General features: G+C 46.7%; 1 protein-coding gene and 1 long non-coding RNA gene across 9 annotated transcripts; both read left to right on the top strand.

Annotated features, from left to right (window-relative positions):
• Nucleotides 1-239: 239 nt before the first annotated feature.
• Nucleotides 240-23,755, top strand: NPC2 (NPC intracellular cholesterol transporter 2). Of its 8 annotated transcripts, none has more exons than XM_072839326.1 (4): nt 240-506; nt 4,892-4,999; nt 6,336-6,508; nt 22,435-23,755. In XM_072839326.1, the coding sequence occupies exons 1-4, from the start codon at nt 428-430 to the stop codon at nt 22,819-22,821; spliced, it is 747 nt and encodes a 248-aa protein (XP_072695427.1). In that variant the 5' UTR covers nt 240-427; the 3' UTR covers nt 22,822-23,755. The 8 variants fall into 8 exon arrangements, with proteins under 8 accessions (XP_072695427.1, XP_072695429.1, XP_072695426.1 ...); XM_072839328.1 differs by lacking the exon at nt 22,435-23,755 and adding an exon at nt 8,872-9,719 and having other exon boundaries at nt 248-509; XM_072839325.1 differs by having other exon boundaries at nt 249-509; nt 22,435-23,740.
• LOC140640244 (uncharacterized) lies at nt 16,080-20,972 on the top strand. The gene is made up of 2 exons (XR_012036902.1): nt 16,080-16,210; nt 16,780-20,972. It is a non-coding gene; the product is annotated as an uncharacterized lncRNA (long non-coding RNA).
• Nucleotides 23,756-27,226: the final 3,471 nt, after the last annotated feature.

Below are 27,226 nucleotides of genomic sequence, written 5' to 3'. Positions count from 1 at the left end.
CCTCCGAGCACACCTATTGGGTGGTGCTGGAGGAGACGGGATTTGATTGGCTAGGGATGCTCTCACGACGGAGGGGGCGTGCCAAGAGGCTCGGGCGGAGCGCCGGGGCGGGGAGGGGGCGGGGAGGGGAGGGGGCGGAGCGCCGGGGCGGGGAGGGGGCGGGGCGGAGCCGGAGCCTAGCCGGCGGGGCCCGGGGCGGGCAGGATGGGCGGAGACAGCCGGCGTCTGGGCGGGCCCGAGCCAAACGCGGCTCTCGGGAGCCGGGAGCAGGGGGCGGGCCGCGGGCGGGCCGCGGGCGGGCCCAGCCCGGGTTACTGGTGACTGGTCGCCTGACCGGGATCCTCCCCTGGCCCACCCCGGCAGGTTATCTTGTGACTGAGGCGGTCGCTTCTTCCTCCCTGGAGCGCTTGGAACCTGTCTAGCCGCGATGCGTCTCTTGGTCGCCGCGTTCCTGCTCCTGGCGCTCGGCGCCTCGGCCCTGGCGGAGCCGGTGCATTTCAAGGACTGTGGTGAGTCCGAACCTGCCCGAGATTCCCGCGCCCTCTGCGGGAGCCCCCCCGAACCCTGCCCCGAGCCCCCGGGCTCGGTGGGGCGGGCCCCGCGGGCGGCGGGGCTCGGCGTGGGACCCTCCGGGAGCGGGCTGCGGCGGGCCGCCGTTAGGGAGCCGGTGCCCGCGGCGAAACCCGACGGCACGCAACTTTGTCTCTGTCCTGGGACGCGCGATTGGGGTCCCTGGGCGTTTCCTGGAGCTGGGCCTTTTGCTGAAGTTCTTGAAGTCGGTAGGGCCGGCCGTGGAAGGTCCCAGTGCTGCGCGGGGCGTGGGGGGTGGCGGGTGGGGGGTGTCACAACTTCCTTTTTTTTGTATGCCCCTTATCTCGGATGCCCTCTCCCTCCCCACGCCGTTTGCTTTTCTTTTAAATTTCCCTTTTTGCTGGCAAGTCAAAAGTCCATTCTCCTTTGCATGATTTCTTCCATCACCGCTTCCTTTGAGCTATATGATTTTGTGCTTCTTAATCACTTTTTCCTCCTGGATATAAAACTCGTGTTGCCAATTACAGCTACATTTCTGCATAATAGGCAAAGAAAAGCTATAGTTCTTTTGAACTATGATATGTGATCCAAAGGAGCTTTATATTTTCCATGTATGCTGCCATTTTTCTGGTTGGTAGAAAATGTAATTAGCAGGCACAGTTTTACTATTTTATACTTAATAAAATAGCTTTACTTTTTTGGGGGGCCAAGACTGGTGATATGTGTATAAAGCACTGTAATATAAGATCCATAGATTTCTATTTATGCTGTTTTATGATTACATGAAATTCAATCTATCAGCCTTTTAGTAATGCAGTTGATGAGTTTTGGTGGATCTCAATTTTGTGTCAAGGTTTTCCCTGGGAAAGATGTTGCCTGGGGGAAACCGTGCCATAGTATTTTAGTGTCCTTCTCCCTAAAATTGTTAACAGGTAAAATTCAGGTAAAAGTAAAAAAAAAAAAAAAGAAATAAAATGGAAACAGCTTTGAAGTTAAAGGAAAAAAAAAAAACAACTCGTGTTGCTGGTCACAGCTTGTGACACACAACCCGCTCTTGTTGCTGTGGTAGGGATCTTTGTTGGGAAATCCGACGGGGGGAGGGGGCGGAGGGGGAGGGTACGAAATAATGAGCTCCTTCAGTCAAGTCTATAGAATTGTTTCGAGCAGAACTTTTCCCGAAGTGCAAAGGTGTAATGAGACATGAAAGAAGACATTTTATAAGATTTATGAGCTGGAAGGCAACCTGGAGATCCTGTAGTCAATCACTCTGAATTCCAGAGATGTTAGATATGCTTACTCAAAGTCACCCAGCAGAATGGGAACCGGAATAAGTTTGATGCTTTATGTCTAGTGCCCAGGTAATAGTAACTGCTCAATAAATATTTGTTGAAAAGGTAAATGAAAAAAAAAAGAAAAGGTAAATGAGGGAATAAATACTCTTTATACTATGTTGTCAAAATTCTTTTTTTTTTTTTAAGATTTTATTTATTTATTCATGAGAGACACACAGAGAGAGGCAGAGACACAGGCAGAGGGAGAAGCAGGCCCCATACAGGGAGCCTGACGTAGGACTCGATCCCAGGTCTCCAGGATTACACCCCGGGCCAAAGGCAGATGCTCAACCGCTGAGCCACCCAGGCATTCCATCAAAATCTGTGAGGCATTCTTGTTGAGGCAAAAGGAAAGTAGACCAGGGGACAGGACTGATGAAGGAGTAAAGACTGCTGGCCTATTAATATCTAACAAATCGGGTTGCCTGGGTGGCTCAGCAGTTAAGCATCTGCCTTCAGCCCAGGGCGTGATCCTGGAGACAGGGGTCGAGTCCCACGTCAGGCTCCCTGCGTGGAGCCTGCTTCTCCCTCTGCCTGTGTCTCTGCCTCTCTCTGTGTCTCTCATGAATAAATAAATAAAATTAAAAAAAAAAAAAAAACCTAACAAATCCTGTCCAATGAACTACTGGCACTTGAAAAATGCTATTATCTCAAATTACTGCGTTTCCCTCCATTAAACTTAGTGGCCAAATTTTTTATGAAGATACTATATTAACTTTATTAACTCATCCAACCCTCGGGATCTTTTTTACAGATGAGGAAACAGGCACATGGAGTAACTTACTCAAGTTCTCACAGCTAGTAAGCTGTAGGAAGTTAGTGGGTGTTTGTGAACCACTTGAGTTTCTGTGGTAACATTAACATAAAAAAAAAAAAAAAAGCTATGGAAACCAAATCCAGAGATTGTTCTCATTTGAAAAAAGCAGATGTACCCCTATGGCAAGAACATCTTAAAGGAAGGATGGTTTCAGTTACAGATTTTTTTTTTTTCCGGTTACAGATTTTCAATTTACTTTTGAATTGGAAAATAACAATGTAAAAACTTCAGTGCCCACATCAAAAGGTTTTCAAGTTCCATTCTACCACTCTGGAGTGGTATTTCCTCAAGTAAGCAATGGGGCCAAGCAAACTGGTTTTGCTGTTTTTGCCATTTTAGGACTGAGATTGTTCTATTGACATTGAAAGTCCAAGAACCTCTTGTCAGGAAAGCTGGATGAAGGAGCTACAAGTAGTACCTTTTATTCAGGTCCCACTAGATCAGGTGACCCAGCCTTGAAAGAAGCAGATAGAAGTGGATGTCGAAAGCTCTGGCTTAAGCACTGATTTTCAGTGGGTTATTAATTAGAGTTCTGGATATTTTTTCCTGTTCGTAGAAGGTAGGAAGACAGATTGGAAGACAGTGTTTAAAGAAGAGAATTCTTGCATGTGTGTTTTGAGAACATTGCCATGCTGGAGAAGGAAGCTGAGGATGAGAGACAGCAAGTTATTATTTATAGACCTAGCTGGAACACTTTTGGTCAGTATGATGAAACTGTCCCACCCAAGAGCTGGCACAGGCTCAGAAAGCCAAGTACATTTACATGAGTTTCTCATTTCATATCCTATGGGCTAAGCTACTAACCTGATGACTGCAAAGGAGAGGCTCACCTTTTTAGTCAAGAGGGAACTTGCTAACCCACCCAGGAGCAACTATTCTAGATTAAATTCATGGACTGAATCCTGACGTGATGGTAATAAAATGAACACTTACACAGAACTACTGTGTTGCAAACACTTACCTGAGAGCTATATGTGTGTTAGCTCACTGACCCTAGGAGGCTACTCACTTATTATCCCCAGAGGAATAAAGTAGCTTGTTTTGAGGCTTCACAGGAAGTCAGGGAACCTGTGAGATTGCAAACTCAAGTGTCAGGTCCCAGAACCAACCTCTCAGCCATGATGGCCAAATGGCAGAGCTTAAACTTTCCTTGGTATAGGTGGTGTTAGCAGTTTGCTTGCATTCTCTCCAAATTCAGCTGTCCAGTTTCAGGGGCCTAGGTGAGGGAGTGAGATTTTTTTTTAAACATTTCATTTATTTATTCATGAGAGACATACACACAGAGAGAGGCAGAAACACAGGCAGAGGGAGAAGCAGGCTCCATGCAGGGAGCCTGATGTGGGACTCGATCCCAAGACTCTAGGATCACACCCTGGGCCGAAGGGAGGCGCTCAACCACTGAGCCACTCGGGCATCCCGAGGCAGTGAGATTTTTAAAGATTTTATTTAACTTCTTTAGGTCAAGCATTTACTGGGAGCAAATAGCACTTCTGTCTTTGTTTAGACTAAAAAAGCAGACACCTCGTCTCAAAGACACTTATTTCGAAGAACACATTTCCAAAGTGGAGTGTACACCTGTATACTGCAGATGCATTCTTAAAATTGTTTTCACTGGTAGGGGTACACAAAGCTCAGAGACCACCAATTTGGAGCAATGCCAGACAGGATGAGAGGAAGTGGGGGAGGGCAGTTGAAGAGCAGCCAGTCTTGAGAGTCCAAGTGGAAATGGCAGCCCTGAGGCTGAAGCAGTCATCACTTGTGCCATATGTATTCTGCTTTAAATCTTGCATGGGGATGGAAGGAGGGGTGGGGATGACTTTCCCTGGTATAGCCCTCCCAGGATATAGAGCAGGGGAGCGGGCTTTTTTTTTTTTTTTTTTTTTTTTGAGATTTAATGTATTTATTAATGAGAGAGAGAGAGAGACAAAGGCAGAGGCACAGGCAGAGGGAGAAGCAGGCTCCATGCAGGGAGCCCGACAAGGGACTCGATCCCAGGTCTCCAGGATCATGCCCTGGGCTGAAGGCGGTGCTAAACCGCTGAGCCACCCATGCTGCCTGGGAGCTAGCTTTTTATACTTAACTGATTTTATTTCCCCTTCAGCCATCAAATATGAAGAGTTTCCTGGAGAACAGAGCACCCTCCCATTAGGTAGGGGACAGCATAGGTGATTCATTTTCCTTCCTATTCCAATTCATTTTTCTTTTTTAACAGGTTCTGCAGTTGGAGTTATAAAAGAACTGAATGTGAACCCATGCCCTGCCCAGCCTTGCAAACTGCACAAAGGCCAATCTTACAGTGTCAATGTCACCTTCACCAGTAGTGAGTAAAAGTGGCTCTTGCCTTCAAATTCATTTTAAAGCGTAACATCAGTCCCACGTATTGGAATGAGGGTGGTGATGTGGGGAAGGAGAATTGCAGCCAGGAACTCTGTGATCTCCCTTCCAACTTGTGCAAAGCTCAGACTTACCTTCTATAAGGTTTAGGGAATTCATTTGGGACCCAAGAAAAAAATCTGAGCTTCATTTCTAGAAAGGGCATCTATTTTGATTCCTTTCCTTATTTTTTATCTATGGAACTAGACAGAGCAGTCTAATAAGAAATCTCAAAGTTCCTGTAATCATCTGTTCTTAAGCCTAAACATAGCTCCAAATAACTAGAGTTGTTTTCTTTCCTGGACAATACACTGCCCCCATTCTTGTCCCAAACCAAGAATGTACCTTCTAAACAAAAATAATCCTCAACCCAGAAAGGAAACAGAGCCAATATTCCAGATCTCCAAAATAACCTAACAGCTTATAATTCTAGTTGCACTAATTTATTGTATTTATTCCTCCTGCCCATCTTGTGATGTGGAGGGTAGCGGGATGGCAATAAATGTACCTCCTCTTTCTAATCTTACCCAGTTTCTAAAGGGTTCTCTCTTATTGTTACAGCTCATGGCATTTCTGTGGGGATTCCTTTCCTTTTTTTTTTTTTTTTTTTTTTTAAGATTTTATTTACTTATTTATTCATAGAGACAGAGAGAGGCAGAGACACAGGCAGAGGGAGAAGCAGGCATCACACAGAGAGCCTGACGGGACTCCATCCAGGGTCTCCAGGATCACGCCCTGGGCTGCAGGTGGCGCTAAACTGCTGCGCCACTAGGGCTTCCCTGATTCCTTTCCATTTTGTTCTTAATATCTAATGGAATCCTGTGGCAGGGCATTTGAGAATTCAGAGGCCAATCTTCTAAAGCTCTGTAAGATAACCCGGTACACTGATAAAAGCTGATATAATTAATATAAAGAAAGTTTACTGCCAAAAAATTCCATTACTTTGTTGGATAAGGTTATTTACGTAGCTCTGGTTCTCCCGAGAAACCGAAAGACAGTGAAGAGCAAGCAAGGTGGGGGTGAGAGCAGTGAAAACACCCTTTTGGTTGCTTAGTTGCTTTTTTTTTTTTTTTTTTTTTTTTGAGTTAATACTTAATTCTGTAGCATTCACAGAAGTATCAAGCATAACTACAAAGAAAAACAGACTGAGAATTAAGAAGTACAGACTTTATGATTTGCTATCATAGCACTGCCATTGCTTGGGAACATAACTGAATTTTTCACCTACAGTTTAGAAACAGGCTGTTTCCTTCACTCTCTGATTCTCTTTTTTTTCCTCTTAGATATTCCATCTCAAAGTAGCAAAGCCGTGGTGCATGGCATCGTGTTGGGCGTCGCAGTTCCCTTTCCCATTCCTGAGGCTGATGGTTGTAAGAGTGGAATCAACTGCCCCATCCAGAAAGATAAGACCTACAGCTACCTGAACAAACTGCCAGTGAAGAACGAATACCCCTCTGTAAGTGACCTTGTCGTTCAGGACACTGGAGGCCTGTGACTAGATTAGAAATGGGGGGGGGGGGGGGGGGCGGGGCAGGAGGAAAAGAGTGGAGTAGGAGTCCTTCATCACTCCTTGATGAAGAAGCAGAAGTTTGGGGGTAAGGAGAGGAGTTGGAGTGTTAGGAATCCTGAGGCAGGGCAGATATTTTTCACCATGCCCCTTTCCCCTTTGTTCTTTGTCACCTGCTGATGCCGTTCTGATATACAGTGTTTTCCTGGATCCTCATGACCACCTTTTGCTGAGGCATTATTACGTCGGTTTTATGAATGAAGAAATTTGAGCCTCTGATGTTAGGCTATATAAACAGAGTCCACTCCTCTAAGAAATACTGTATCTAGTTTTAGAGGTGGGCCTTGTGACCCTGAAACCTGTGCACTGTTAAAAAATTTTAGGCAAGTATCAAATAGTTCAAGATGTCAGGTTGTTATCTAAAAAATCCTGGTTTCTCCATTAATTTTTTAACAAGAGGAACAGTAGTTTCCTAGCTCTGCAGCAGAGAGGCACTTTTCCCACACACTTCTTTCTCCCCTCCATCTGTCTCCAGCCCCTACCTTCCCCTCTAGCTCGCCCTGCTATACCTACTTTTTTTTCTACCACACACTTGTGAGAGAGAACCTGTTGGAATTCCTATTAAAGATAGGAATCCTGATAGGAATGGAGGAAGTAAAGGGATTCCTTTTTTCCATAAAGGAAAGGAATTTTTTTTTTTTTTTTAAGGAAATCAAGTAGAACCCAGGAGCAATCTGGCCACTTATTTTCTAGAAATGGCAAGTAATTAAAGAACATCCCAATGAGATTCTAATATAGGGAGTCAGTGTTTAAGGGATATTGGAGACCCCATGGGTCAGGAACAGGTTTGTAGGGGCACCTGGGTGGCTCAGTCAGTTAAAGCGTATGCCTTCGGCTCAGGTCATGATCCCAAGGATTGAGCCCTACAGAGGGCTCCCCGCTCAGTGTGGGAGTCTACTTCTCCCTTTGCCTCAGGCTGTCATTCCCTGTCATTCCCTCAGCCTTTGTTCTCTGGCTTTCTCTGTGTCAAATAAATTTAGATAGATATAGAGAGAGAGAGATAGGGAAGTAATCTTAAAAAAGGAACAGGTTTATAGATTAATTGGCAGTCTCTGGCTTTCTCTCTGTGTCAAATAAATAGAGAGAGAGAAATAATCTTAAAAAAGGAACAGGTTTGTAGATTAATTTGCAGAGTATCCATTAAATCACTGACATTTCTGAGTCTCATCATTTACTCGGAGTGTCTAATTAAGGCCTGACACAGTAGGCACTTCGTATGTGGTAGTTTGAAAAACAGCTTTAGGGCAGCCCTGGTGGCTCAGCGTTTTAGTGCCTGCCTTCAGCCCAGGGCGTGAGCCTGGCTGGGCCCAGGGCGTGATCCTGGCTGGGATCGAGTCCCACATCAGGCTCCCTTCCCTGCATAGAGCCTGCTTCTTCCTCTGCCTCTCCCTCTCCCTCTGTGTGTGTCTCTCAAGAATAAATAAATAAAATTTGCTTATTAGAAGGGGCAGTTCAGAGTATAACAAGTCAACACAGAGATTTCTAATGAGGTGTATTACCAAAAAAAAAAAAAAAAAAAAGAACAATTTAAGGAAGGTATACAACTGAAGCTATATTGCTACAAAGCGTTATTGTTCATGAAATTATTTATACGGTCAAACTGTTTTGGTCATCCTTTGTGTTTTGATATTTCCAGCTAACAAGATATTTCATCATTCCTACAAATCTAATTTTTTACTCTCTGCTCTTCATGGTTATGCTTGGAAAAAGTTGGATCAGATTGCCAAATACATAGAAATTGTTTAAGTGTAAAATTATCTTCTGTGCAAGGCTTCATTATGTACCATTGATCTAAACGGGAAAAGAATGCTTTAGAAATTATATCTCTTGGGCAGCCTGGGTGGCTCAGCGGTTTAGCGCCGCCTTCAGCCCAAGGTATGATCCTGGGGCCCTGGGATCGAGTCCCACATCAGGCTCCCTTCATGGAGCCTGCTTCTCCCTCTGCCTGTGTCTCTGCCTCTCTCTGTCTCTCATGAATAAATAAATAAATCTTTAAAAAAAATTATATCTGTTGAGTTCATGAGGTTAGTATGTGGTGCCACTAACACCAAATCATAGGTGTGACTTAGTTTGCGTTTCTAAGTTTGAGGCCATGGGCTGTGGTCACATCCCAAGCAGCCTTCATAATGGCATGATTTAAGAAGAAAGATCTGAAGGATTAGGCAGTTTGTTACTAGAGTTTATAGTTAAATCAGTTCTGGATTGAGGCAAGGTCCTTTCATTTTTCCCAATTCTTTTTCTCTTTTATCCAGATAAAACTGGTGGTGCAGTGGATGCTTCTGGGCGACAACAATCAGCATCTCTTCTGCTGGGAAATCCCAGTTCAGATTGAAGGCTAGTGCTGTTTAGGCCAGTATGTCCATCTGGGGGTGAGAGAGCACAAGTGGAGGGAGGGCAGGAGAAATCCAGTCTAACCTAAATCAGTGCCATAAGATGAAAGGAATTTCCACACCACCATTTTATGCTTCTCAGCCTCCAGAAGGTTCCAGACCCTGTTTCCTGAGAGCTCAGAACTATTGCCCTTGTAATATCTTCTTTGAAGGGTTAGAGGGAAGAAGAGAGAGGGAGGGATAGGCATGAATTTAATTGTCCTCAGTGTTTCTTGCTGTTGGAATACGGAGGGTCCAGCGGGTCAGGACCCAAATGAGGCTGCACAGGGCCCTTGGATAATTTGCCCTCGGGTGATCAGTCTTTGCAGCGGAGGACGGGTTCCCAACCTCCCTCACCTCCTGGGATATTACATCCGCAAGTTCCTCATCTCCAAGTGCCTCCTTGAGTTCCGTACATTGGGCCAGCAAGTCTGCTGACCTGTGACAGCACCTCCAGCTCTGCTGCTTCAACAACAGTGACTGGCTGTCCAGTGGTGCCCAGCATGTCAATGGAGGGGACATGCTCAACCACAGAAACTCACGTCTGAGTGGCCAGTTCTCTATAGTTCTCTCCTGTCTCCTTTTCTGTCTAAGGTGGTTTTCATTAAATGCAGCACTTGATTAGCAGATGTTTGATTTTTTTTTTTTTTAACAACACTAACTTGTGGCCTCTTTGTGCAACTGGAAATGTCCTTTTGAATAAATAAAACTTGGTGGTCTTGTCTTCTGCATGTTGGTGGTGATCACCTACTTCTTTCAAAGTGTTTTCCCCCAGATCTGTGGAAGGTAGACACAGGTACCATGGGCCCAGAGTGAAGTGAAGACGTGACTCTTTTCAGAAACTGTCATTTCTTCCCTCTTTGCCCAATTAGACTTTGCCTGTTTTATGCAAAATGACCTTATTGTTTTGCTATATTTTGCTCACTCTTAACAACCATATGTGCTTGAAAGAAGCAGTGAAAGCACACACCACTTAGTTGAGTATAGTTGAGTAATAACATCTGGAAGGTCAAGGGAACTAAATTGGCAGGTAGGGGAAAGGGCAGGGAGTAAAAGGTTATAAGTTGGCATGAAGCATAGTAGTCTTTTGGGAGCCTTGAGCCATGAAGAAAGCATAGGAGCTTAAAAATGAAATGTGAAGTTGTGGCAAATAATGGCCAAGTTAATTAAATCTTGGCATTTCCTGCTTTTGAAGTCCAAGTATAATCATGGGGCATATATCTTGCGGCCTGTTTTTTGTTGTTGTTTTTTAAGATTTTATTTATTTATTCATGAGAGACAGAGAGAGAGGCAGAGACACAGGCAGAGGGAGAAGCAGCCTCCATGGGAGCCCAACCTGGGACTCAGTCTCCACGATCACACCCTGGGCTGAAGGCGGCACTAAACTGCTGAGCCACCAGGGCTGCCCTCTTGCTGCCTCTTTTAATCAATGTACTGTCAATCAGCTTTTAGCAGTCACAGGTATTACACCCCTCTTCACAAGTGAGTTGGGAAATGTGGACCTTGAAAGGCCATCTCTTTTAGATTGGGCTGCTTTTAGATTGACCAAGTAAAGGGGATCCCTGGGTAGCTCAGCAGTTTAGTGCCTGCCTCAGGCCCAGGGCATGATCCTGGTGTCTCGGGATCGAGTCCCACATCAGGCTCCCTGCATGGAGCCTGCTTCTCCCTCTGTCTCTTCCCCTCTCTCTCTGCATCTCTTATAAATAAATAAAATCTTTTTTAAAAAAAGATTGACCAAGTAAGCTGTTTGGTCCAGTTGACTTCATCCCACTAGAGCCTTGGATTTCCTTGGCTTGAGTTTCCCAGGAAAACCACCAGGGGACAGCCATAGATCAGGAATAAAGTTAGCAGCAGCCAAGACTTACTAGTTACTGCCCAGAGCCAATTCAACCACTGTCTTCTTTAGCTAAGGTACTTTGTGTGTCCTATCATATTGTGTTTAGAGGGTCAGCCCACTCCTGGCTCTCCTCATGATGGGCCCTAGGTCTATCAGACTTGGCCAACTTCAGGGGCGCCTGGGTGTCTCAGTGGTTGAATGTCTGCCTTGGGCTCAGGTCATGATCCTGGTATCCTGGGATTGAGTCCTGCATCAGGCTCCCTGCAAGGAGCCTGCTTATGTCTCTGTCTCTCTGTATCTCTCATGAATAAATAAATAAAAATAAAATCTTAAAAAAAAAAAAAGACTTGGCCAATTTCTTTTTAAAAAAAAAAAGATTTTATTTATTCATGAGAGACACACAGAGAGAGAGAGAGGCAGAGACATAGGCAGAGGGAGGAGCAGGCTCCACGCAGGGAGCCTGATGTGGGACTCGATCCTGGGACCCCAGGATCATGCCCTGGGCCAAAGGCAGGCACTAAACCACTGAGCCACCCAGGCGTCCCAACTTGGCCAATTTCAAAGGTGGTTAACTGCTATGGTTTCTGGCTTCAGGCTTCCAGTAGTTGGATCCTTGCTTCACTAATTAATAGGACGACCAGTGCAATCTTCAAATACCTTAACCTCTCTGTGTTTCTGTTTCCTTATCTGTTAAATAGGGGTAATAACAGCAGGGCTGCAGGAACTAAATGGGATGATGCGTGTAAAATGCTTTAAATGGTACATAGTACACACTGGGTAGATGTTCGGTATTATTCTAGGAGGCAGACATTCTTCCTCCTCTAGAAAAAGCAGGAAAATCAGAAGGTTCAATCAGATGTGTGATGATATGCCACCTCAGAAAAATGAGCCTATTCTCTGCATGGAACTTCTCGAGATGCCTGGAAAAGCTCAGTTCTCGTGCATGCCTGCTCTCTCCCTGTTCTCAGAGGATTGCTCCCGTCACTGAGCGCATTCCAGGCTCACCACGACCTACCCTGCGTTTTGTACTTGTGCCCCTCATATGTTAAAAGAAGACAAAAAAAGTAGTTCAGGTAGCGTCTACCCTTCAGTCAGAGCAGAAAGTTAATGCAACAGCTTATAACTGTTTACCAGCCATTGTGAGGCTACACAGTCTGCCATAGCAAGCGAGGTAGGGCTCCCAAGGGGGGATTAGATGGAAAGGTCGTCTCCTGTACAGACGGTTCATCGGCGCCCCCAGAGTCATTAAAGCATTGGGAAGCACTGAACCTTAGGCTACATAAAAAAGGTCATGCTCTTTCCAATGACAGTCTCAGACTTTTCTAGTCCACTGAGCATGCCGTGGAGGCTTAGACACAGCTCCTCTCTTGCGTGAATTCCAGGGCAGAACAATCCCAGACTCCACAGTCATTAAAAAAGCATGAGGAGTACCCCTGCTCACAGAATAAAAAGAACCCAATATCCAGTATCTAGTTTGGGAGAGTGGTAGGTGGGAGGCCTGACATTTAGTCAGATCTTCAGGTTAATGAAAAGCAATAAGCATGGAATAATTTTCAACCCTGTATGTTTGGTTTTGAAATCTTAGTTGGTTTTTTAAAAAGAAACAGTTAAGACTGATCTTACTTATGCTTTGAAAAGGTTGATAAAAACTTGTTCTCTGTAGGTGAGGTCCAGGCTAAGGGAAGATGATCTAGGATTAGTCATTCATGTCAGACAATCCAAAGAGCAAATGTTGCTTAAATGACTAGCTTGCTTACTGAGGTTAATTATTTAATTATCAATACACTTGAAAGTCTGGGAGGAGAAACAGTTGGTCTGAGGACGAGGTCGTGGTACATAGGAAGAGCACCTACACCAAGGAAAGGGTTATGTGTGAGATTTGTCACTAAGGGGATAGTCATCTTGAACCAGTGTTTTTCCCAAGGGCCCTTTGGGAAAGAGAACTGGAAACAGCTTCGAAAATTTAAAAGCCTGGGGTACTCAGCTCAGTGTGTGTGTGTGTGTGTGTGTGTGTGTGTGTGTGTGTGTTGGGAATAGGAGAAGCACTGTTCTCTGACCTGTGGTAGAAGACGGCACTGGTTCTCCACAGATGTTGCCTAAAAGAGTGCTGAGAGGAGTGGAGTCATTTGGGGTGGTTGTATCTTTTTCTACAAAGAGAATCCCCTGGCCCATCCCTCAGGTTCCAAACTGAAGCCTATTCACTTACAGCTGTCAGTTGACTAGCAACTAAATGGTCTGGGTGTTGGTTGCCATGGAAACAGCTGAACGGCCCATTGCTATGGGAACCTACCATGCTCTCCAAATCAGGGGTTTGGTTCCTAAAAAGGAGTGAAGGACAGGGTGGAGGGTGGAGCCTAAGAGATGGACTGCAGAGGCCCTTATGGGTCCCGGAAGAGGATGAGCAAAGTGAGTGAGCCTTCGCTAGCTCCCTACCACTGGGACAGAAAAGCAGTGACCTCGTCCACTTCCTGCAGGCATTCCCCACCTGTTCCCTGTGTGCCACCCCCCTCCTGCGTCCTGCAGCCACAGAACACAGGCGTTCACTACCCCAAGTAGAGAGGAAGGGCATGAGATCTTGGGGGCAGACCTAGCATGCCAGTGCCACAACCCTCATCTGCAGGGGCTCTGAGAGAAAGAGTCCGTGGCTCCTCTCTGCATGGCAGGCCCTTCTCCACGCATCCTGTGGCCTAGAAAAGCAGCCGGCAGGTGAAAGGAGCTTAGCTCTGGCTGCCAGTGGGTCAGGCCGATAAGGAGCCTGGCAGATGAAACGGATGGCTGCTGCCCTTGAATATGGCCAAGGGGTTGGGGCCTCCAGTGAGGAAGCAGAAGGCTGACCAGCCAGAGCCATGTCTGTTGTCAGCACTAAAGAAACACACCACTCTGTTCTCTGCCCCCTGCCCACCCACACGCGTGGCTCTACCACGGAAGAGTGCTGCACATGGAACCAAATAGGAAAGACGTGGATGCTTGGGTGGCTCAGTGGTTGAGCATCTGCCTTTGGCCCAGGGTGTGATCCTGGAGTCCCAGGATCGAGTCCCGCATTGGGCTCCCTGCATGGAGCCTGCTTCTCCCTCTGCCTGTGTCTCTGCCTCTCTCTGTGTCTTCATGAATAAATAAATAAAATCTTTAAAAAAAATAATAAGAAAGACAAGGTTGGATGGAGTCTCTGTAGATGTGCACAAGAGCAGTAAGATTCCTTCTCAAGGTCTGCAATCAAGGAAAGTAACTGCCATCGGTGTTAAGCGGTAAGATGACCTTGGACCCAGACAAGGAGGAAAAGCATTCTCGGTGGCTCTGCCAGTAACTACTGGTAACTTATGGTTTGTAAATTGAAAGGACTGGGCTGGTTAATCTGTAAAGTCTCTGTCATACTCACAGTTGATGATTCAATGAGACACTGAAGGGAAGTTTTGGCACCAGGGGGGATCCTATGCAGCCTAATCCTACCTGCTAGAGGGAAGGATATCCCTGGAGTCCAGAGAGGCTGGGGGCTGAGACCAAGACTTTTATTTATTTATTTATTTATTTATTTATTTATTTATTCATTTATAGGATTTTATTTATATAATCATGGGAGACACAGAGAGAGAGGCAGAGACACAGGCAGAGGGAGAAGCAGGCTCCATGCAGGGAGCCCGACGTGGGACTCGATCCCCGGTCTCCAGGATCACACCCTGGGCTGAAGGTGGTGCTAAAATCACTGAGCCACCTGGGCTGCCCAAGACTTTTGATTTAGAGGCGTCTCAGACATGTTTGACCCAGGGGACTTTCACCTGTTCCTCCAGAACACTGAGATGCGTGTTTTTTTTTTTTTTTTTTTTTTTAAGATTTTATTTATTTACTCATGAGAGACACAGAGAGAGAAGCAAAGAGAGAAGCAGGCTCCATGCAGGAAGCCCAATGTGGGACTCGATAACGGGACCCCAGGATCACGCCCTGGGCCAAAGGCAGACAGATGCTCAACCGCTGAGCCGCCCAGGAATCCCAAGATACATGGTTTGGGTTTTTTGTTGTTGTTGTTTTCCTAAACTTGCCTTTTGCCTGGAGTTGTTGGTCTCGATTCATCCCAGAGAGTTTTATAGTATAGAAACCTGGCACCAGAAAGAGAGAGATGCCACCCAACCTTTGCACTGCTCCACGGGATGATTGAGCATTTCCCCCAGGATCTGGGAGGAGATTTTCACCTTTGGAACATAGTTGTCTATAGATTTCTGCAACATTTAAAATGGTAACTACAAGCTTAGTTTATACCCCACCTCCAACTCTTCCCCCATTGATTGACTTTGGTAAGTTATTTAACCTCTGAAGGCCTTGCTTTCCGCCTCCATAGAATAGAATCAGAATACCCCCTCGCTGTTCTACTGATGACCTGAGGTGGTATATGCAAAGTGCTCTGTGCGGTGCCCATCTCTAATAAGTACCTGATCATTATTATCCTCCCAGATAAGAAAAGAAGGTTGCAGCCATGGAAACTGCTCAATGGCCTAGAATCGTAGGCATTTGCCGTGGATTTGTCTTCCAAATTTAATTCCAGGTGCCATTCAAGACTAATGTTCCCTCTGATGGTCCTCCCTGTGGTTTGCCTTCATTAAGGCAGATTCTAATCCTCTCTCTTTAGAACGCTTAACCATTCTTTTTTATGTATAATTTTCATCTGTCAGCTTACCTTCCTAACTAGAACTGTAAATATCTTGAGAACAGAGATTGCCCTTTCACATTTAAGTAAATGCCCAAAACTCAGCACTCAGCAGTTTTTTAGTGAATTTTTTTTTTTTTTTAATACAGGAAAATGTCATGACGCCTTAGGTTTTGAATCTGACCATTTAGTTCTATAGTAGTTTTGGTCTCCAACGGGGCAGGAAGAATAACGGTTGACTTGGTTTCATTCTCCCGAAGAAGGCACAGTGGTGCCCTATCCTGGATGGGTAGCTCCAGAGCAGGACTCATCTCTCGTAGAAGCCAGCTGTCAACTGCATCCAAGACTCATTGACCACACTAGCCTGTCTCCAGCCTGAAGGGTCCTGGCCTTGGGCTTGGGAGGAAGTAGCTCCCCTTCCCTGCCTGGCTTCTGGCTTCAGTTCAGTTCAGCAAACCTCCTGACTGTTCCTGGCTCCTCCTGTCTGGGTCATGATGATGGCTCTCTAGCTGCACATTGTGTCAGCTTGACTCCAGAAGGGCAAGAGGAAGAGGATCTGGCTTATCTAACTCTCTCGCTTCTCTGGTAGAGGCTAAATCCCTGCAGCCTCTGGCAGACCACCCCACCCCACCCCGCCTGGCCTTGGCTTCCCACCAGAGCTTGCCTGTGCTTGCTCAGCAGGAACAAGGCCCAAAGAGCTATTGGAGCATCTCCCAGACTATGGCTGCTGAGAACCATCTTCTTGCAAGGTGGGTAAAGCGAAGTGGTAGGTTAGGGAATAAGGCAGCAGAATGAATGTAGAAGAAAAGCTTCTAGGCCTGACTGATTTGCCATGTGACCTTGGATGAATCATTTAGCTTTTTTTAGTTGAATATCTCATAGAGGTGGTTCATGAACAAAAGGAAATGATGGGTGTGCACGTGGTAGCTTGGAAGCTTAGAAATATAAAAGTTACTCATACTCATACTCCTATCACAGGCTAGTGGGGAGGACTAGCAATTCATCCTTTGGATTTTCCTGCCTAGTTGTCATTGACTTGATGAGCTGGACACACCCACAGAAAAACCCACAAGAAAAACAAGGTTCTGGATTTGATCGCTTAGAAGAACAAGTTTAAGATTTGGGCACAAAACAGATGTTTAATGCAGATGGCTCTCCCTTAATGTTTGCTTAGTCCTGAGGGTATAGAAGGCTTAGGCAACCTGTCACTCGTCATCCTGATCACCACACAGCCTAGTTGAATTTATATGGGCCAGAACGCATGCTACAGCGTGCTGTCCTTCAGCCAACACTTACTGAGCTCCTATTTTGTGCCTAGCACAGTGATGGGCCCTCGGGACAAAAGAATGAGGAAGGCAAGGTCCCTGCCTTCAAGAAGCTCAGAGTCCAGTGGGAGAGGCAAGCAGCAAACTCATCACTGTGATACAGTGAAACAATGCCAGTCACAGGTATGGAATGCCATGGCAACCAGAAGGAAGAGCACTGGGGGTAATTTGGTCTGGAAGAGACAGAGCCAGGTCAGGGTTCTGTTGGGAGCCAGGCCGTAAGTGGAGATGTCTAACACCATATTCTTGATCTTTAATCATCCCTCATTTATCCTTCTCTCATTCATTCATTCAACAAATATGTCCCTGCCCTGTGTCTTCTGAGATTTTTTTGGAATATTTATTGTAGTGAGTTGACCTCCTGCCAAACAGCTGATTTTTTTTTTAACTTAAAATTCCTTCTACTTAATTTACCCTGGAACTAAGTAAGCATATTTAGTTATGTCCTGACCACATACTCAGTATTTTAGAATTCTGGCCACCACTCCCCAGCCTACCTGACCCACTTCTCCTTTCTATCTATGCTTCAGCCACACTGAAGCCACACTGGTCTCCTTTCAGTTCCTCACATTAGCTGTGCTCCCTTCCCTCAGCCACAGGACTCTGGCACATGCTTGTCCCTCTGCCTGGAATGCTCCTCTCAAATTAGTTAACATTCATTTAGTTAACCCCTGCTCATCTTCTACATTTCTGCTGAGAGGAAGCCTTCCCTGACCACCTAGCCCAGATCAGATCAAGTGCTTTGTTCTAACTCCTCAGAGCCCCCTGTTCTCTCCTCTCATGGTATAATTCAGAATTATATACTGTGATTCTTTGATTCTATAATTAAATGTCTGTCCTTCTGGGGTAGAGAACATTTCTATTTTGTTCAACCCCGTATTCTCAGTGTCTGAGAGTGCTCTCAGTCCAAGGAGCAAGTGGCCAATAAATATTTTTTGAATAAATTAATAGAATGATAAATGGGTTTTGTAGCCACTTTTTGCCTTGGGCCTAAATGGTTGAGTGTCCAAAACCAAAACCAAATAGCTAATATACAATACACAAGAACAAGGGCCAGAACCAGACAGAGAGCCTCCCATGAGAGAGGCACAAAAAGAAGGTAAGCCTGGGATGGGATGTCCCAGAACTAGGAGGCCCCAAGCTTGTATCTGTGGGGACGGGACCAAGGTAGGAAAAATGGAAAGACTGGAGCCACCTGGCAAGGTCAGACCTGGGAAGTGACCTGGAATGGAGGGAGAATTAGTAATACTGGGTATGTGGTCAGATTATAATCAAACATGCTTACTTAGGGACACCTGGATGGCTCAGTGGTTGAGGTCTGCCTTTGGCTCAGGTCATGATCCCAGGGTCCTGGAATTGAGTCCTGCATCAGGCTCCCAACAGGAAGCCTGCTTCTCCCTCTACCTATGTCTCTGCCTCACTCTCTTAAATAAAATCTTTAAAAAAAAAAAAGCTTACTTAGTTCCAGGGTATTGAGTATCTATCTACCACCTTGATTCTCAGGTGGTACCTATATGCCTTGGATGCAATATAACATGCTAGGGTACAAAAGACAGGATTACCGTCCCATTTTCCTACTGCTTCAGTTGTAACTAGACTTTGATAAGTGTGGGATTGGGGAGGAGGAGGATCATTTTATATAATGAAACCAATACTGATACAGAGTAGAATATAAATTTCTTATGATTATAAAAACACACGAGATTTCAAAGACATTAATGACGTTAGCGGTAGTTCAGTGAAGGAGTCTGAGAAGAATTAATAACTCAAAGTACTACACTCCAAAGGATTCTGTATGATTGAAGTTTTGTAAATCAAGTATAGAAATACACGGAAGATATGCTGTTTCAATGCAAGATTTTTCTCATGCATTTTTGTACTGCTCACCACACCTGCAAAGACCACGCACAATGACTTGTATTTGGACCTTAAGTGTCGAACTGAGTCCATAGCAAAGAACTCACTCCCGGTCCAGTCTGTAAATTGTTAATTGGATTTTATTATCAATATTGCTTGGCCTGTCCACTCCACCAGTGAGAGTTGGGGCCATTTCTGTATCTCTCTGGAGAAGATCTAAGTAAAGAGGCTCTGTGGGGTGTTGTGTCCAAGCTCTTCCAGGATGGAATCGTGGGGGAGACAATAGGGAGATAGCAAGACTGAGTTGAAAGCAGAAAGCACAAAGAAGAGAATTTCACTTCCTGCATTTACCTATAAGGAAATTAGGCTCTAGTTTCTCTGTATGTTTCCATTGTCAGCTGTGTTTGCTTCCACTCCAGGAGAAACAGGGAGCGCCCTGAAGACAGGGCTGTGTCTGTTTTTAACACTAGGCACCTTGAAACCATGTGCAGCCAATACTTACTTGCCCACTGTCCAGCCCAGGGATTCCCCGGGATCAGAGTAGATCAAATCTTGGTGAAGATAACCATGCAAATTGCAAAGCCTGCAAAAGCAAAATTCTGAGAGGTAGGCAGCAGTAGGAAACAGGAAGTTAGAAGAGTAGGTGTCTGAGGAAGGCTGGTAGGTCCTTCCTCTTCTCTCCTAATCTACCTAACAAAGGAGTGAGCTGAGCCTCCGGGAGGGAGCAGCCGTGGTGATCCGAGTGGTGATTACTGGGATTGATTCTCAGCAGGGGCTGAGATGAAGGAGACAGTGTTCTCAGACTTAATCGCTGCTTTTTAACTCCCCCGACGTCATCTCTAATGGTCCCTGGCTGGTGCCACGCAGAGCCTCCACCCCCAGGCCCCCCAACTCTGCCTACCTGAACAAATTCCTCCCAGCTGCTCAGCAGCTCTGAACCTCAGATCCATGCCTGCCCCCACCCTTTCCAATGCATCTGAGCCTTTTGCTTCTGTGTTCAGGGAAGGGGAAAGAGCAAGGGGGCAGCTCTGCACTCTGGATACTGTATCTAGAAAGTATCAAATCAACTACTCCCAAAGACTCAATCTGATGAAGGGACCAGACCCACTGGAAAAAGATAGCAAGACAAGAATCCAGAACGCCAAATGCTTGGGGTGCCAGCGGGCAGTGATACGCCTTGGAAGCAGCAGGCCAGACTGCAACCTTGTCAGGAAAGGGCTGGAAATAAGCCAAATAGAACAGAATGGAAAAACAAGAATCATCTGCAGTTTAAAAAAAAGGGGGGGGGGGGGAGTCAAGGGCATGAGCCTTGTTGCCAGAGAAGTTAGAGATGAGGACAAGAACTGGGCAACACTCCTCCACTCCCTCCTGACTGTATTTTCTCCTTTTCTCATAACCTCCGCGATAAATCACCTGCAAACTGTAGCTGCGCTGGCTGTACCCACTTGAAATTGCAATCTGGCAAGCCTAAGATTGGCATTCAGGGACTGTCTTTGTCACGAAAAGCAGAATTCTTGTTTATTTTGGTAAATTAATTGCTGGCAGAGAGGGCTTTTCATTTTCCAACCAGAACAATTGCAGGCTTGAAAAGAAATTGCAGGGTTGGAAAGCACCTAAAGGTTACCCTGGGTTAAATTGCCAGACCTAGCAGCAAAAAATGCACGGTTCTTGGCAGCTCTGAACGGAAGACCACATGAGAGGCCCAGGCTATGTGCTGAGCTGAATCTGTGCACACAAGTAGCCTCTGAGCCTTCATCCCTCAGCGATGTGTGGGTGGCCCAAACCAACCAGCCTGCCACGTTGGGAATGGGCGGCAGTGTCGGCGCCCCATCTCTGGTCCGCAGCTTGCAGTTGATGAGTGGCCTTAGAGGAGGATACTCTTTGGCCTAATTTCAGCAAAAAGTCTCTGGAAAGTCTCACTGTCATAAAAGTCACGGTAGCCTCTGCACCTGATGCTATCCTGTCATCTCCTGCAAACACCAAAGCTGACCTGGTCATGTTCTGACGTAATGAGTTTGCCTGCCAGTCAGTGACCTGTACCAGTCCCACCATGGGGAACCAGTGGCTGTGGTCCCTTTGGGAAGGATGACCCTCATGGAACTTACCAGAACCCACAGACACACACCTCACATATGCACACACTACAGGGATTCCAAACCGGTTCTATTCTGGAAAGTGTTCAAAGTGAAGGGAGGTCAAGATTTCAGTGAAGTCATTCGGGGAAGGTTCACTGGAGGGGAGATGTCTGACCAGTTATTCAAAAGGTATTTTCTTGATTTAGCAGAGAGAAAGGAGAGCACATCTCAGGTGCGGGGGAGAGGGTTTGGAGCCAGGAGGAAGTAGAAGGCTGATTACTTACAGAGAGGCCCTGTCACAGTTGGTGGCTGGGGTGGTCAGTGAGAAGTCAGTGGGCCTGTGTGAGTCCTTGATGAGTAACTCAGGCTTAATGTGGGATGCACACCTGAACGTGCAGCAGGCTTCTGAGCAGAGAGGATGATGATTCCAGCCCAAGTGTGTGGGATGAGCTGGAGCTGGGAGGATGGAGCAAAGGGTCCGATCAGGAGCTTTAGCTTATTGGGAGCTCGGAACCAGAGGCCGGACCAGGGTAAAGGCTGGGAAAATAGGAGGGTAGAGGGAGGATGCCTTTGGGCAGGAAAGTAGAAGAAAGTTCAAAGGAGACTTCACTGGAGCAAGTTTACAAGAGCAGGAGGAAGAAGATTCCAGAAGCAGTGGGAACCTGTTAGCTAGACCCTAGCCCTCTGGCCATTGCCGAATATCTCTAAAGCAGTTTTAAAAATTAAAAGGGAAAACTTTCTCACATCTGTAATTTGATTTGATCCAAGCATCTATGTGATATAGGCAGGATCAAAGGGGGGTGGATGAAGGTACATAATAGCGAAAGTAACTTGTCCAACATCCCGGTCATACCCAATTCATCTCATGAGGCAGGCCAAGAGGAAGAATGAGAAGTTCAGCGGGCCCAGCTTCCCTCTCCACAGAGCACCTTCCTACCTTCCTGACAACCTTGTTCCCTGAACTCCACTGGGTGAGCACCATAAGCTGGTATCTAGGTCCCGGAACACTACGCTACTATATCTCCCTTAGGACCTCAGACAAAGGCCTGCCACCCCCTCCTACCTCAGGATGGACAAGGGAGGATGGATACTAACTCCACTTCCTTGTCCTGGTCTTTTCCTCTGAGCTCTCCCTGCCTCAAGGCTCTTTGCCAGCTGCACGTCCGCTTGCTTCCTCTCCTAGGTCCAGCTATGGGTTTGGATCATCTTCTGGTCAGCCCTTCCCAAGCCACTCTCCTACTCCTATGAAAGGGCATCCCCTCAGCCCCTCCTAATCCTTTGTTGGGCACTTCACTTTTCTCTTATTGGAAAAGACAATTGGCTGGATGGGAGCTCGCCTGTGTTTTATTGCTCAGATAAAGGATTTTCATATCAGTCCTGATGAGAAGCAGTTGAAGGGCTATTCTTGCCACCTGCTGCAAGAAGCAATTTCATTCTGGCTTCCTGAGTCTGAATGTGCTTGGAGAACTGAGCTGCTGTTGGTCTAAAAGACTTCTTTCCAGGAAGTACAATATCCAGAAATGATAAAAATAACTCAACCCTGATGGAAGGGGTAGGAGAGCCCTGTCAACCCATCACTTCTCTTCCTTCCAAATCAAGCCCAGTGGCAGCGCTTAGTTCATGGAGGTAAAGTGGAGGGATGCAAAGTAGTGATGGAGGTAGTAGTGGGGATCCTTGGGGGTGGCTGAAAACTGCTTATCCAGTCTCCTTTTACAGATGAAGAAACTGAGGAGAGAAGGGGAAGTGCATTTGCCCAAGATCGTGCAGAGTTCCATCAGGGTCCATGACTTGATGCACAAACCAACTGGACCAGCTCACATCCTCTCCTCTGATGGCCTTTGCTCCATCTATGCTTGGATGCATCCTCCCCCACCCATTCAGCCAGTATCAGTGGAGCTCTGTGCCCACCACTGCACTGGCCACAGATGCAGCGATGAATGCAACATGGTCCTTGCTTCTTGCCATTGGTGCCACTTTCTCAACAAACCCAGTAGCTGCAAAGTTTTCCCACCCCAGCACAAGCCCCCACCCTGCCTGTCACTCAGGCTCCCAGCAGCCAGAGCTAAAGATAGAATTGAGGGCAGCGTTTTAAGTCAGCAATGAGCAGACCTGGCTGGCCAAGAGGGGAGGGGTAGCTAAGCCGAGTTAGGAGTCCTCCTCAGAGCAGCCAGAGTGTGTTTCTCTTAGTGGCCCATGCCTGTGAGACTGGCAATAACTATTGCTGGTCTTTCTTCTCCTACTGAGCCCTGGACAGGGCAGGTGGAGCCTAAGTCTGATACCTCACTCCAGAAGCCAGCCTTCCCTGAACCTCTCAGCTATATTCTGGCTTTCTCTCCTCTGAACCCACTGCCTTGCTGACCGCAGGGCTTTGGTTATTCCCAAAACCGGTGAAGACCACACCTCCACAGCTCTGCCCTGCCCTCCTGCTAATATTCACAGGTTAGCATTAGGGCCACGGGAAACTGGAAGAGGAGGCCCAAGACTGGGGAGGTCAGGCCCTCTGCTGAGAGCCCACAGGACTTACATCCTGAGAGATACTACTGGCTGCCAGAACCTGGATATTGCCTCCAGAACTTTGTGGGGGATGAGGTCACCAGCAGGGCCCACCCATCCGGATTTCCTCTTCCTGCCTTCAGGCCACCTGCTTCTCTGCTGGTCCCTAGTAATAGGCCAGCTGATGCACACCAGCATCACCCTTGTATGGCAGGGAAGTGAGTGGTGTGGGGGAGGAGAGAAACCTGGAATTATTCCTATTCCCAGCCAAAGTTCTCCATTCTTCAGGCATGGTGAGTTGTAGGCCGTGGAGGAGCCATGGGGAGAAAAGCAGGAAGAGAGATAGGATGAGCCACCCTTTCCCAGAAATGCAGAAGAGGAAGGCAAGCTGCCTCCTCTTGAACCTGAGTCTGATTGAGGGGTTACCTCAGTACCTCACCAGCACCACCACAGCCTCAAATGAAGGGACAGAGACAAGACATGGCCTGCAACCCTCCAGATGGCTGGCATGTTGGCCATGCTTTCTAAATCAAAGGGTTTAAAAAAAATAAAAATAAAAATAAAAAAATAAATCAAAGGGTTTGGTCATAGCCCCCCGAGGAGGGGCAGGCTGGAGAGCTGGGGGTGGGGGATAGCTCTGTCCGACACTCACCCCCTTCTCCCCACAGTGGCAAAGCGGGGACTACCACTCCAAGAACCTGCATTCCAGGGACAGAAATAGTATGGGAGGGTGGGGTGCGGGGGCTGGGGCTGCCACATGCTGCTTTTCCATGGGCATTCTGGGTAAGAATAATAATGAGGCTATTAATAACTTCTTACCTCTGTATAAGTCTTAAAGACCTTTCTCTAGATGTTTTTCCTGCCTGCACACCCATGATCTCAATTTGATTTTCAAGTCAACTCTGTGCATCTGTGCGGTCAAAACCCCCAGGTGATAGTCGAGGAAACGGAGGCATGGGGAGGGGATTGTCATGTGGTCATCACTCATTCTTCTAATAAAGGGCTGGGCAAAAACCAGAAGCGGGTTCTGCTTGGATCAGCTCTTCAATTGTCCCGTTGGAAGGGGGTTCCAAAAAACAGGTTTTTTCCTAGGCTATATTGAAGTCACTTTTGAGGTATATGCAATGTGGATATAGTGCAAAGTTCCCCAGGGGCTTTGACCCCTCCGTCAATTAGTCAAGACTGATTTACCCAGCTCTTCTCTGCCTCTGCTCTGTGCCAGGTCCCAGAGACAGGCATCAACAAAACAGTCTTGCCATCAAGGAGCTCACAGTGTGATGAAAAGAGAGACAAACCCTTAGGCCATCTCAGTACAGCAGGGTTCATTTAAGGACCAAGGCAGTACAGGGTATTGTGGGAGCACAGAAGAGGAGCCCTAAACCAGCCTAGGGGTAGCAGAGAGGGCTTTCTGAAGGAGGTGATGCTCTAACCAGCTACTTAGTCAAGGTTACTCTCTGATTGTGCCCCTCTTCTAAATACCAGCCTCTGGCCTCTTTCAAAGACTGGTACAACCAAGCAGCAGTAGCTAGACTGCCCTGACCCTGCAGGTCAGAACGAACCTACCCTGCAGCCCAGGGATGGCTGCAGTCACACTCCACTGCTGGAAATGGACAGGATGTGGGTTCCAAGCTCAGCTCCACCTCACATTTGTCCCTCATACAGCCCTGGAACATGCAGATCCTGAGATGCAGCAGGTTACTCAATCCTCCACCTGCCCACCCTCAGCTTGCTCTACGCAAGAATCATCTCAGATGTGCAAAATCCTAACCTACTTTTAAAAACCTGCTGATGAGACTTCACATTGCTCTAGCTAATTCCTGGCATTTAACGCCTCTCTATCCTAACCTGGATCTGTCATTTCTGTCATTACTAAAACTTAACCTATTCTTATTTGGTCTTTGGAGAAGACAGGGCAGTTGGTCTTGTTTCTCAAAGCAAGGGGCCTCTGTAGACTTAAAAGCAGTAATGAAATCACCCCTCGGGCTTCTCCATCTGGGGTCGATGAATTTCACTTACTCCCTGCATTAATTTATGGCCTGATCCTTACTTCCTGTGGGGCTCTCTCTCCCTGCCTCCTTTGGTTGAGGAATCCAAGACTGAATAAAGAGTAGCCCAGAGGTGCTAATGTAAATGGATGGCAAAGGGAGGAGGGCAGGGACCTTGGGACTTTCTGTAGAAGGCAGGGATGTTGGGCACCTGAGTGGCTCAGTTGGTTAAGCATCTACCTTTGTCTCAGGATGTGATCCTGGAGTCCTGGGATCAAGTTCCATATTGGACTCCTTGCTCAGCGGGGAGTCTGCTTCTCCCTCTCCCTCTGCCTGCCTCTTCCTCTGCTTGTGCTCCCTCTCTGTCAAATAAATAAAATCTTTTAAAAAGAGAGAGGAGTGTGGGAGATGAGGTTAGCAGAGGCCAAATGCTATTTGAAGCAGGGAACCTCAGCAAAGCCCTAAGGTGCAGTAACCCTAAGGGATGGACAAATGGGTGAAGAGAAGCATGTGAACACAACCAAGGAGGGGCCAAAAGATAATGGAAATCAGGAGTTTGTGATATCACAGGAGCCAAGAAAGTGTGAAGAAGGGAGGGCTTGATGTGGTGCAAGGTTGCAGGGGCTTCCTGAGGTGAGGGCTGAGAAGAAGCCATTAGATTTCAAAATAAGGAGGTCACTGAGGACTCTGCGGGAACAGTCTGAGTGAAGAGGTGAGAGCACAATGTGGAAACAGCCAAGATGCATGACTCTTTGAGTTGGTCTGGCTGTGAAGTGGGTTGTGGTAGCCAACCACACACTGGGATGGCTTCCAATGACCCTACCTCCTGATATTTTCACCCATGTTGGGCCCCTCCCACATTGTCCCAGGGTGGTCTATGAAACCAACAGAATATAGCAGAAGTGATATAATGTCACATCCAAGAGTCAAGTATAAAAGACATCGCAGCTTCCCCTGCATGCAGCCACTTCCTCTCAGAGCACTCCAATTGGGGAAGCTAGCTGCCACGTCCTGGTCCTGAGGCCTGCATGATGAGGCATGGAAGCCACCTGCCAACAGCCATATGAATGAACCCCGGTGGAAGCTGATCCTCTAGGCCAGGTCAGACCTTCAGATAATTGCTGCCCAACCTTGACTACAGCTTCATGAGTGACACAAGCCATCTTGTTTAGCTGATCCCATTCCTGACCCTCATGTAAATGTTGGGGGAAATGTGTTACCTGAGCAATAGGTAATGAATACAGGGATTGAGATAAGGGTGTGGGGTTAGGGGGGAGGATTTTTTGTTCTGTTTTGTGTTTAAAGAGTGAATCTCAAACATGTTTAAATGCTAATGAGAAGCCAAGAGAGAGGAAAAAATGTCAGCTAAGGGAGAAATGCATGGAAAATCAATCAAATGAGGTTTTTCTTTTCTTTTCTTTTAAAGATTTTATTTATTTATTCATGAGAAACACACAGAGAGAGAGGCAGAGACACAGGCAGAGAGAGAAGCAGGCTCCCTGCAGAGAGCTCGATGCGGAACTCGATCCCAAGACTCCAGGGTCATGCCCTGGGCAGACGCTTAACCGCTGAGCAACCTAGGCGTCCCAAATGAGGTTTTTCAAGGTGGAAAGGGAGAGAGTCCAAAGCACTTGAAGGGATTAGCCTAAATTCTTGGGAGAGACATCTGGACCCCTATCTCTTCTATTGTGACCACAGAGCGAAAAAGGAAGGGATACAATCTTTTTGATGATATGATGTTGATGGGATTTCTGCCAAATGACTCTTATTCTCTCCTAGGTTATCTGTGAAGAATGTGGATGGAGATGTTGGGGAAGATGGTGGTTGATGAGAATGGAGAAGGTCTGAAATAGGTGATGTTGAGCTCTAGGGAGAGAACCAACAAAGAAGGCAGGAAAGAAAATTCTGGGCCACTTTGAAGGTGCGCTTGTGATGGAGACTATGACTGCATAGTCCCCTGAGTCTTCAGCTGTGTGATTTTTTTCCCCCACAGCACCCAGTATCCTAGATAGAGGTACAGAGAAGGGGAA

Source organism: Canis lupus, chromosome 9 (genome assembly GCF_048164855.1).
Source record: "Canis lupus baileyi chromosome 9, mCanLup2.hap1, whole genome shotgun sequence".
In the NCBI taxonomy this organism is placed as follows: Eukaryota; Metazoa; Chordata; class Mammalia; order Carnivora; family Canidae; genus Canis; species Canis lupus.
This window is presented reverse-complemented; position numbering and strand designations above follow the sequence as displayed.